General features: G+C 39.7%; 2 protein-coding genes across 2 annotated transcripts; both read left to right on the top strand.

The window, feature by feature from the left end:
• On the top strand, positions 1 to 3,386 carry LOC129362430 (uncharacterized). The gene is made up of 2 exons (XM_055033932.1): positions 1 to 944; positions 1,053 to 3,386. Exons 1-2 carry the CDS (start codon positions 96 to 98, stop codon positions 1,812 to 1,814), a joined length of 1,611 nt encoding a protein of 536 aa, XP_054889907.1. The 5' UTR covers positions 1 to 95; the 3' UTR covers positions 1,815 to 3,386.
• Positions 3,387 to 4,773: 1,387 nt separating this feature from the next.
• On the top strand, positions 4,774 to 9,098 carry nsdhl (NAD(P) dependent steroid dehydrogenase-like). The gene is made up of 7 exons (XM_055033916.1): positions 4,774 to 4,959; positions 5,035 to 5,196; positions 5,735 to 5,881; positions 5,967 to 6,095; positions 6,289 to 6,431; positions 7,944 to 8,046; positions 8,180 to 9,098. The coding sequence occupies exons 1-7, from the start codon at positions 4,939 to 4,941 to the stop codon at positions 8,510 to 8,512; spliced, it is 1,038 nt and encodes a 345-aa protein (XP_054889891.1). The 5' UTR covers positions 4,774 to 4,938; the 3' UTR covers positions 8,513 to 9,098.
• Positions 9,099 to 11,871: the final 2,773 nt, after the last annotated feature.

Raw genomic sequence — 11,871 nt, 5'->3', positions numbered from 1 at the left:
GAGACAGTTGTATTTCACTGAGAAACCAACTCGATAGTTTGTGATTATTCAACAATCCTGGTGTGCTTCACATACCCCTACAAACCCAGTAAGTCATGAACCATTCCATCAGTTCAGATGATCAACCAGTCCCGGTTATTGCCATGGACATGATCATGCCTATGATCGAAGAGTTTTTTTGGTGCATTTCTTTGGATCAGACGCTGGATTTGGCCACAGGTAAACCTGATAACGAAACCAAATCCGGTTTAAAGGAGCTGCTGTTAAACCTGGCGGAGGAATGTTCCACCTTCATTCTCTGCAACATCCAAAATGGACGAATCAGATCTCCGGATGTGGACACGGTCATTGGCGATGTCCTGCTAACTACATTTGCAGACATCCTTCGGATTAGGGAGAAAGTTCATCCCAAGACCTTTGACCGTTTCAATGAGCCATTTATTAAATATGTCAAAGAAAAGGTGAGATTTAAGATCTGTTCCATGCAAGATCAAGCAGCTTCCTTTGTCCTCCAAATCTCTGAGACAGACAGAGTGGACCGAATCCTACCACACGCACTCAGACTAATAGAGGAATTACTAGTGTGGAGCTGTAAAGAACATCAGCAGAGAAAACGAAAAGCTGCTGAAGGCCAGTATAATGCCTTCAACAAGCAGCAGAGAGTTGCTGTTCTCTCTGATGCTGATCATTTCCAAGCTGCGGAGAAACACACCATCAAAAACCCACCGTACAGAGGGATCCAAAGAGATAGGGTGCTTAATTCCTTCCACGATAGGAATAATATGCACTTTAAAGTGAACCTGTTACCAGTCATCGGAGAGACGCCAGACCTTGAGGAGGCAACAGAAATGATAGAAGAGATAGATCTTGTTCCTGAATATCAGGACTCAGACCTGAAGATTGTGGATGAATTCATCCTGGAGGATCTTTCAAAGATCACTAAGGTCAGTCATTTCATCTCTAAGGAGACAAATTCAAATTTTAAGATAATGGATAGATTTATGTCTTGGGAGATTTCAGAACTGACAAAAACAATTAATTGTATCCCTAAGGAAAAGGAGTCAGATCTGAAAATTGTGGATGATTTCATCTCTGAGGAGCTGTCAGAGATCCCTGGTGTTTCACTGGATGTGCTTCAACCAATGGAAAACTGTGGATCTCGAGATCAAGTTGCTCCACGACCCTTTCAACAACAGAAGAACAAAGATGTTGGCGTCACAGTTAAGGAGTTCTATAAAAAATATAGTGAAGGACGATACAAGAGAGTTGCACCAGCACAGCAAGTTGAAGAAATACCACTTCCATCAGTAGACAACTTCATCCCAGACAAATCAAACCTCTCAACAGGGCTACAATTTGTTAATGAGGAGCAGCAACCAGAGATGGCCAGAGAGGTTGCCGAGCCGCTGTCACCGAGTTCAGGCAAGGAGAAGCAGCAGTCAACCATCTTGCTGCTTGCTAATGCAGTTGTTACGCAGGCTGTAACACAATCACAGATAGACTGCAACTACAAAGACTTCCAAGCCATCACCAATAGGCTGTCTGAGAAACTTTATGCCGAGCTCATGGAACAAGAGTTAATTGATATCCAACATAGCCTGAACAAACTCAGCGATGACATAATGAGAGGAGTCTCTAAAAGGATGTGCTGTGCGAAAGCCGACGTTCTTTCACTGTTGGCTTTAAATGACTCGGTCGTAGACGAGGCATTAATCTCCATTTGCAGAGAGAAAATATTGAAAACAGCCAACAAGCCAGGCATCGTCAAACGTTTCTGGGCCGCCATAGAAAAGGCTCTTTTTAACCTCCAATAAACAGATTCTGTTTATCGGAGAACCTGTTTATTATAAAAAACCTTATTTCTTATTTGAGAATAACAAGTAAGGTTTCTTATTTGTAGACATGGTTTTCTGCAAGCCCTTCAAAAATGTTTTGAGGAGCATAGATAATTAAATTGGCAAAGGAATCAAACATATTTAAAAGTTAATTGGTCCTAGTAGGTAAAGTTTTCCAAAAATCTAATAAAAAAATTTATGAGATGCACATATATTGAAACTTATATGTTAGGTTCATTACTGAAACAGTTAATGAACCTAACATATTGAAGTTTCTTGGCCTTTGTAGACAAGGCTTTCCACAAGCACTTTAAAAAGTTATGAGAGGCACTTTCAATGGTCTGGGAAAATATGGGGATTCTCTGGCCCAAACATAAAAGGTGCAACTTGTGCCGTTTTCTGTCCTGAGATCCAAGATAGGTGATAGACTGGCCATCTCACCTCGGGGTGAGATGGCCAGTTCCTCTTACCAATCTCCAAGATTGGTAAGAGGTAAGACAGGTAAACCAGACAGGTAAACCTGCCTGGCTACTCTCTTACCTCTTCCTGGTGGGGAAGTATCACCTGCTGCGGTACCTCCAGGTGATAATTACACAACCTGCTGATTGTGTAATGGTAACTACACAATAAAGAGGTGCAGAAATGGAGGATTGGATGGATGGTTACACATCTTTCTGAGATCTCTTAGGGAAACGTTGTTGAAAAAAAAAAGCTTATGATTGGCTGCAGAGTGCCTGTAGATTGGATGGAAAACCACAGTCCATTCGCCTCCTTCCTACATCCTCAACATATCACAAACCAAGCCATGCTTCTTTTCATTTCTTGCCATTATTATTTCTATTATTATTTCCATTAAACCTCAGTTCAAGTCTGTGTGAGGTTCCCAACTCTTCTTTTTATTTGGATATCAGTTCAACCATTTCTATTGGTTGGATACTAAAAAAACCCTGATGACCTCTGTGATGTACTGGTGACCTGTGGAGAGTGACATCCCTTCTGACCGAGTGACAGTGACAGCTGGATATTGCCTCCAGTCCCATGTGACCTTCTTGGGACCAGTTGTCACATCCAGAGTTGTGTGCAGGATGTCTCTTGTGTGCCTCTCCTGCCTCATTCCAAAGACATTAGCTGGTGTTTTCTCACAGCTGAATCAGGAGAAGCTTTAAGAGGAGCAGGCTCCCTGAGGCAGATACCAGATTGTTGTGCTCACATCAGAGGTACGCAGCTTCTTTTCTGTGCGTCTAACATTTATGGTCCTGGCGTCTGTTTGGAAAAATCTCCAGAATCTCCTCACCACTTCTCTGGCTGCTCTGATCTGAGAAACTCTCCTTTACATCTCACCTGCCTGGCCACTTTCTCACTTTTTACTGATCCACAATTCCAGCCTGGTCTCCCCTGTAATAAAGACCTGGATTCTTGCTATAAACCAAGAAGACTCATCATATCTAATGACTAACTTAAGTGCATAAAGCCTGTACGGAAAGTCCCAGCTCTTCCTTTCTATATCCCCCAGAAAGGAAGAGCCACACACCAAGCTGTGCAAATTTATTAATAAACCTTTCAAATTGCCTTTTGGTGTCTGTTATTCTTCTTCATTCAGTAAAACTTAATTCAGTAAAATAAAGTTTTATTCATTTTATTGAATAAGTAAAATAAAAAAACTCCCTTTGTGAGTTTTATTCATAAAATTAATGCCCCTCTATAACCCTTTTAAGAATGTCTTTACCAGCATTGCAATGAGAAGTAGTCTGCACAACGAGCTCAGCAGATGCACAGTTCCACCAGGTATTCGCTAATTGCTGCTGGCTAGTCTGAAGGAGATGATTGGGAGAGTCAAGGTAGGGTGGGGATGGTAGATCTGCTCTGTGAGGCAGGAACTGCACATTGAAGGTGGGCTAGGTCCAACCAGGTGTCAAGGCAACACTCTCTGTATGTTTTAAGACATCCTGCATACTGAGGGCGGTATGCAGGAAGCCACCCTATAAGGATTCATTATTGATCCTTATCATGTAGGTGGGGCTACTGAAACCAGCTGAAACTTGCACCCGACTCTGAACAATAAGATCTATTTATTGTTAAAGGTTATTATTCAGTGCTCTGCATGCAGGAGAGATGCATCTGTTTCCTCATTCGTTCACCTCCTGCAGCCTGGAGAAGTGTCAGGCTGATTTATCTCCAGCAGTTCTGCAAAAGCTCCTCTCTGCTATTGCAGGATTATAATTCACTCTTCATGTAATCTATAAAATGTGTAGATGAGTTCCTGAGAAGATGTTTGCAGATTCATTTAATCAGCAAACAAGTTCTTCTCTTTGGATTGTCACCTTCCTCACATGATTCCAGATATCTTAAATTGATTTATGACTACACATATTAATAGTTAATTTGATCAGTCTATTTACCTTTAACCCATATAGAGGCTTCAATTGAGGATATTTGCATCATATACTCACCATCTGAAACATATTTCAGATATCATTAATCAATAAAAAGTGACCATTACTTTGACACTCTAAAGTGTTATTTTATTTATCATTTCATAAAAAAGTTAAATAGGTAAATCTATATAGATTTAGATGAAACATTTTTTGTCAAAGATAACAAATAAATGATAAAATAGACAGAAATCTGTAAAACGCACAAGAACTATAAATTATATGTATAATTATGTTTTAATAAAATACCAACAAACCTGAATGAACTCTTGGTTTGCGGGGAGACGTCATATCGCAAACACTGAGAGGCGTGGCTTCAGAGACAGGAGGCGGAACTAAGCTTTCCACGGTTCTCCATTGGCTAAAGTTGTGGCGTTCTTTGACGTATCACAAACCTCATTGGCTGCCTGTGGACGTCGCCTTTGCGTTTGACGCTGCCTTGACCAATCACACAGAGCTTTTCTCAGCTGATAGAAACAGTTCATTGTTGAGTTCCAGGTGTTTTTTTTGGTGTGTGGAACAGATGTAAAAGTTGCACGCCGTTCACTCCATGTTCGAGGGTCTACGTGTCTGCACCGCTGTTTAGAAAAGAAAGGAGACGCAGCCTTCCTCAAGCTCACTTCTCCTCATATTTTTTTGTTTCTCCACTTCTGTGCCGGTTTTCCCTCGTTATGGCCACGCGCGTTCGACCGGTGAGTTGCAGACAATCTGTTTTAAAGTTGTTATTCGTGTGTTTGGTTGATAATTGCTGTGACTGTACGCCGCAGGGCAGCAAGCGGTGTGCAGTGATCGGAGGGTCTGGTTTTCTGGGTAGACACCTGGTGGAGAAGCTCCTGGACAAAGGCTACTCTGTCTCCGTGTTTGACATCCGGCAGAGCTACGAGCTTCCAGGCGCCACCTTTCACCAGGGAGACCTCTGCGATAAACAGGTCACACTTCCTCTGTCTAGAGGACTGGCCCATTATTTTCACCTTTTTTCTTTGGTCACAATGTATATTTTTTTTGTGGGGGGGGGGGGAGTGCATGTTGTCAAATGTGAGAAAAAATAAAACATGTTTGTCAAAATGTAGACTGGTAAAAATCTGAAAAGTGTGGCAAGTTCTTCTCCTTGGGCTGTGTATTTGGGCTGTTGCCCCTCTGCCAACAGATTCTTGCTTGTCTGATAATGAGCCACTTGTCCGACCTGGCAGCTTTCTGTCGGCCATTTCTGGACAGGTTTGCAGTTGTGTCTCTACACTTCCCATTGTGGACTAAATGATTAAACCACAAGATATTAAAATTTTGGACAAATATTTTCTAACCTAAACCCACTTTAAACTGCTCCACAAATCACCCATTGCTTAGTATTACTCTATGTTTTTCTTGCCACCTACTCCACATCTCCAGCACAGATGTAGATGCAATTGATAAAAGGGCTTTTAAAAAGCTAGCAGTCAGCAGCTGTCGCTGTGCTTTTCTTGCCTCCAGGCTCTGCTTTCTGCTCTGAAGGATGTGTCTCTGGTATTCCACTGTGCCTCCCCAGCTCCTTCTAGTGATGACCGGCTGCTGTTTGAGAGGGTCAACATTCAGGGCACTCAGACGGTTATTCAGGCCTGCTTAGACGCAGGCGTACAGGTGCTGCTGGTTTTTCTTTCTTGTGGCTTTGAAAACATTTTCTTCAAGAACTGGGATTAAATGCCCAACTGGTCCTTGTTGACAGAAACTGGTCTTGACAAGCAGTGCCAGTGTGGTGTTTGAGGGCACCGACGTCAAGAATGGAAAAGAGGATCTGCCATACGCCAAGAAGCCCATTGACTACTACACTCAGACCAAGATTGAACAGGAGAAGGTAAAAGGTGTTGAAAAGGATTTCTTATCAAAGCAACCTCTTGCCTCAAGAAATCAAACAAAATTGCAAGCAAAACACTTAAGAATTTCATGTGTAATACCAAAGCAGCTCTATTTTCAGACTTACTCTGGTAATTTTGCAGTGCAATCCTCTTTGCCGAACCTCCAAATTTGACCTATTTGGTATGTTTTAGTTGGTTCTGGAGGCGTGCAACAAGCCGAAGGGTTTCCTCACGGTTGCTATTCGGCCTCACGGCATCTTTGGCCCTCGGGATCCACAGCTGGTTCCCACCCTGGTGGACGCAGCTCGCCGGGGGAAGATGAAGTTCATCATCGGGTGAGCGATCGTTTCGTTCCTCGAAGGCATTAACTATTCAGACAACTTCTCTTAACTCAAAAACCATGCATGAGTATTTTACAAATAATCCGGCCATATAGAAACCTGTTTCATTAGTTGAAATGTTTAAAGTCGAGATACAAATATTACATTAGACCAATTACAAAAGCACTATTTTTAATTGAAACATCTGGGCTTGGTAAAAAGTAGGTTTAATTAATGCTTTAAAGTTTATATTTTTAAAATTTACTATTTATTTTAAATATGAGCCTCATCAGAACACGTTTTAATTTGTTGAATATGACTATGTGTTTATTAAGTCCCCTGTTTTAGAATTTAGTTCAATTTGTGATAGAGATGCACTGAGGATTTGACTGATGACTGAAATTTATGGGCCTCCACTGGTCTCCAATTAATCCAAAACATGTTCACTCAGTCTTAGTGCATCACTGCTGACAACAACAATCTTAGGAGCGGATGCTCTGCTGTTGCTGAGAGGATATTGTCCTAATTTAAACATGAGGTCAGAGAAAGCACAGGAACAACAGATGGTTGTTAAAGAGAAGACCAAATTTTCTGTGGAGGCATTTTGACTGTTCATTACAGCTGCAACAGAGCAGGAGATTTCTATTGTTTGTTAGTTAAAAATCCCTCCACATGATTGCTGGTTTACACTTGCAGTGGTCAAACTGACAAAAAAGTGGACTGATGTGGGGATTATTTCACTAGAAATCTAGAGGGATGAGCAGAGTACTGAAAAGTTGATCTTATTCTTTTGAACTCTTGACCTCTGTCTGTCATGGACCAAGCTGGATTTAAAAAATGTCTGCACTATTTCTTGAAAATCTCATAATTAAGGTAAGTGTACATTCTCCTAGACTTTTATGAGCAACAATAACTGTGCTCATTATTCTAATGACTCCTATAAAATGCACAAGTGTGATTAAAATCTCACTTCCAAATGTTTATGTCCTCGCTTTAAAATGTTAACGAGAGCCCATTTTACGGTGAGAAATTTCTCTCACACAGCGTAAGAGATCTAAGTATAAGGTTATGAGGATCATTCACAGTCAAAAAGGTCAGAAATATTTTAGACAGGCAATTTTAATTCTTGTAGTCCGATACGACTAAGCAGCTCAAAGCTTTACAAAAACCAGAGATCAAAAATTGGATAGAAATCTCAGATCAGTTCATCTTTAGCCCTTATAATTTAGTACAATGAATTTCACATAAATGTGTTTAGAAATTTTGTTTGACAAACTTTATAGCCATAACTTTGCTTTAAGGCATTTATTCTGATTTGCGGCCTAATAGGAATTTGAATAAGGTTTATAAACAAACAATTAACAAGCAATGATCTACTTTCTTTGTACCCATTCACCCTCTTAGCGCCCCCTGTTGCTTGCTAGCATAGTGCAGCATGCTGAGAAACTTTGAACTTTAACTTCTGCTCTTTCTTTGTGCCTTTACTCACTAATTAGACCATTTTAATGTTTTTTTTTTCTCAACCAGTGATGGAACCAATCTTGTGGATTTCACCTATGTGGAGAATGTTGTCCATGGCCACATCCTTGCTGCTGAGCACCTGAGAGCAGAGTCTCCTATCTGTGGAAAAGTGAGTGAGACTTCAAGAACATGAATATAGATCAATAAATTCTCTGATGTCCTTCAATTTCTCTCTTTAGTTTCATTGTTTTCATTGGCTCTCCACTGATCTTTATCTCTGCACCCTCCTCCCTCTCCTGCAGCCGTATCACATCACCAATGACGAGCCAATCCGCTTCTGGGACTTCATGTCTGAAGTTCTGGTGGGCTTGGGATACGACGCCCCACGCTTCCACCTCCCATACGCACTCGTGTACGGACTTGCCCTTCTTCTCTGGGTGCTCACCTGGATCTTGCATCCCTTTATGTCTTTCAAACCCACCTTTACACCCATGAGAGTGGCTTTGGCCGGGACCTATCACTACTACAGCTGTGATCGCGCCAAAGAACACCTGGGCTACAAGCCGGTGGTCAGTCTGAAGGAGGGGATTGCACGCACGGTGGCAAGCTACCCTCATCTTAGACGTGGAGCTTGATGGTTTGAATGAAGATGCTGAAACCAGCAGGACGCACTGAAAGAACTATTCAAACCACTGATCGTCTCTGGAGGCTTTTGAAACCTTTTCTTGGCCTGCCCTGTTTTCACCAGCAGATGGCAGCAAATGGCTCCTCTACTCTTAGAGTTGTTGCATTCTGCTATCACACTTCTTGATCAGAAAAAGCTAAACTCATGACATAATTTTTCCTTTGATTAATTATTTATCATACTGTGCATATTATTGTGCAAATTATTAGACTAATTTTGTTAGTCAAAATGGACTAAAACAGCTGGATGATTGTGCATTTGAATGATTGACTGCCGTCTGCAACGTGAAAGTGATTTTTGGTTTGTAAACTCGACATGCTATATTTTCACTATTTTTGAAAAATATAAAGGACGTTTGCTATATTGCCCCTTGCTGGTATTTTTGCGGGTACCACCCAATTACTTGAATTTTGCTAGAAAGATTTTGAAAGTCTCACACTCTGCTGGTGTAATTACTTGAAGTCATAATTTCTTACAGATGGAAGATGGATGTATTCACATTCCTCAAATTAAATTCTTCATTAGAGGTACATCAAGCAGATTTTGCAGTGCTTTGTAACCCATTCTCTCATGTTTTGATAAAACGACTACATCTCATTACCTGTGAGGTAAATTTCATCCAATCCTGTTGCATTTCGTTTTGAAGCTGCACACCGCCACACTTTTTTTATGAAATGTTTGCAAAATTATGCAGCCAAATAAATGGGACACATCTTATAAAAAACTGACTAAAATAGGTGGATCTTCAGAACTGGGAGATTAACTTTTGCTCTTGATATTTTCTTCATTAATATAATTGAAAACATTAACTCAGACCAGCTGCTTTTGGCGTTCCAAGGCTCACCAGATTCTTCTTAAACCATTTCTATAAAAGGAGTTGTGGAGCCTTCTTCTAAAACCACTCACACCTGAAGCCCAGTCATCTGTCTTTTTCTTGCCACACGTCAGCACAATGTGTCCAATGACTTCTCAAGTCCCCACTGGATGCTCATTATTTCATGTGACTCATTGTAGCGCTCCTGGTGGGCGCTCCTGATAAGTGTTCCTGGAATTATAACGATAAAACCGAATCAATGTTGTTAGCAAAAATAGATACAATTTGTGTTGCTTCTTGTGCTCTGCAAGGAATAGCAAAGGCAATATTTACATAATAAGTTCTGCCCTTATGTTTTAAAATATTACTGAACATATTCATCTGTGTAATGTTTTAATAGCAGAGTTGCACCACCTTGTTTACTTTAAAATGTAGTAAATGCTTCTTATGTATTAACAGAGAAATGCTATTTTCAGTATTTGTGCTTCTTGGACCTCAGTCATTTATTATTATACATATATGCCTGTAATCCAATGAAGAATCCAAAGTTCTTCATTGGATTCCACAAAATATGAGATTTGATATCCATCCTACCCAGTTGTAGTTTATGTTGTTGGAAAAGTAAGATTCATAAATTTTAGGTGAGGCAATCCTTATAATGCACATATAACCAAAGATGATGCAGCTTCTGCAACACCAAAAACTTTTCTTTAAACACTTTTTACAGATTATGTTGCTTGTGTGTATAACCAACACCAGTTCTTCATCTTTAATTTTTCCCCCTCATATTAATCCAGTTTGTTTAGCAGACATTTTGATGGGAGTATGAAGGTAGAACCAGCAGCTTTTGGTCCACCTGTGTGTAAACCCTAAAGTAGCACCAATGTCTTTTTCACAGTTTACTTCAAGAACAAGACTTCATTGAGAACCTATAGGCATATTTGTAGAAAAGCTGATAAAACAAAAACATTCCTCTCGTGGAGTTATCTAATTCAAATATCGTACTATCTAACTTAAAGGTCACAAGTGCAGTCAGATGGAACCGGGAAGTGAACATCTCACCGTTCAAACATCTGCAGCTCAATATTGGGGACGTTAAAGTTACTCTAAAAATTTAGGGGGAAAAAAAGAACCTTTTCTGTTACGTTCAAGAATAGCTTTCTGGGTGATTTTAGGATTTAGGAAATGGAATCGAGAATAGCATTGCCTTGTAAAATGCCTGGTTTATAATCGTAAATTAAAATATCTTTCTTTAGTTACAGCAGAAACATCTCATGTTGAAAATTTTCAATAACATATTTCTTCCTTTCTTTCATCAGAAATCAGATCAATTAACTGAAGCATTTTTGTGATGTAAACTTGACTTTTAGCTGTAAATAGGCCATTTCTTTGAGCTATTATACAAAATGGGAAAGACTAGACAACTTTATAATGTCAAACAACTAAAATATATGTTGTTCTTCCTAAGTCAGAAAAAAAGCTTCATGCCTAAATGTGGTCATGGCTCCAGTCAAAGAAATAATTAATGAGTTTAAAACAGCATGAACTGTTATAAATAAGTCTTGAGAAATTTAGATTATTGCCATCCACAGTAAGGAGAAATAAATTGAATTTTAGTGTGTGTCCATGATAACCATTAGACTGTGCATACAAGGTGACAAGGAAGAGCTTTTTCTGTCTTAACATCACCAATATGGATGTGCGGCATTTGTTAAATACAACTAAATGTTAACTGGACGAGTGATTTTCTTCAATGACTCGGTGCCACACCTTGGAGGATTGGCCGTCCAACAGAATTGGTTGTGTGAATTGTCTGGTTCAAAATATTAGAGGTGTGTTTTTTTGAAATGCATCATAGATGACAAGGTGGAGCTCACTAAAAGTTTCAGAATGGTGGAGAATCTGAAACCCAACTAAAATAAGTTCTCATACTTTTCATCAGGACAGTGACCTAGAAATAGAATCAAATCAAAAGTGATTAGGCAGATATGAAACCAACCTTTTTTCCATGGCTACGTTTGTCTGCCAAGATTAAATGTTGTAGAATACTTGAAGATAAAAGTATCACACAATACAGAGGACTCGAAGCTCAAGAGATGGTTTCCAAAGGGGAATAATCAAAGCTTCATCTCTCTAAGTGCCAACTTTGAGAAATGTTAAAGAAAAAGATTTAACTACTGTTCTGTTGAACAAGTTATTTACAAAGTTATTGTTATTGTTTTACGGAACAACTGATTTTGTTTGAAAAAAAAAAAAGCACTTTTCTACATGAACTTATTCTGCTATGAAATCTTTACTAACGGTGAAAAGGCTCAAAGAGGCTCCTGTATATCCTGTATTTCATCATTCTGGGAGTGGAAAAAGAGGAATGGTTACATTCAGACTGCACAGGAATTTCATAGAAATGTGAATGGTTTTAAGGGTAAGGAGAGCAAACTATTAAAATTGCTGACAGGTGAAGTAACACCGATAATTATGTTGATGCAAGTACAGCT

Source organism: Poeciliopsis prolifica, unplaced genomic scaffold, assembly GCF_027474105.1.
Source record: "Poeciliopsis prolifica strain line A6 unplaced genomic scaffold, Auburn_PproV2 SCAFFOLD009, whole genome shotgun sequence".
In the NCBI taxonomy this organism is placed as follows: Eukaryota; Metazoa; Chordata; class Actinopteri; order Cyprinodontiformes; family Poeciliidae; genus Poeciliopsis; species Poeciliopsis prolifica.
Note: the sequence above shows the minus strand (reverse complement) of the source record. Positions and strands in the feature narration are given on the sequence as shown.

Coding starts and splice junctions, on each gene's coding strand:
- nsdhl (XM_055033916.1), top strand. CDS start 4,939: ATGGCCACGCGCGTTCGACCG. Junction 6,096..6,288: donor CCAAGATTGAACAGGAGAAG/GTAAAAGGTGTT, acceptor GGTATGTTTTAG/TTGGTTCTGGAGGCGTGCAA. Junction 8,047..8,179: donor AGTCTCCTATCTGTGGAAAA/GTGAGTGAGACT, acceptor CCTCTCCTGCAG/CCGTATCACATCACCAATGA.
- LOC129362430 (XM_055033932.1), top strand. CDS start 96: ATGAACCATTCCATCAGTTCAGATGATCAACCAGTCCCGGTTATTGCC. Junction 945..1,052: donor ATCTTTCAAAGATCACTAAG/GTCAGTCATTTC, acceptor TGTATCCCTAAG/GAAAAGGAGTCAGATCTGAA.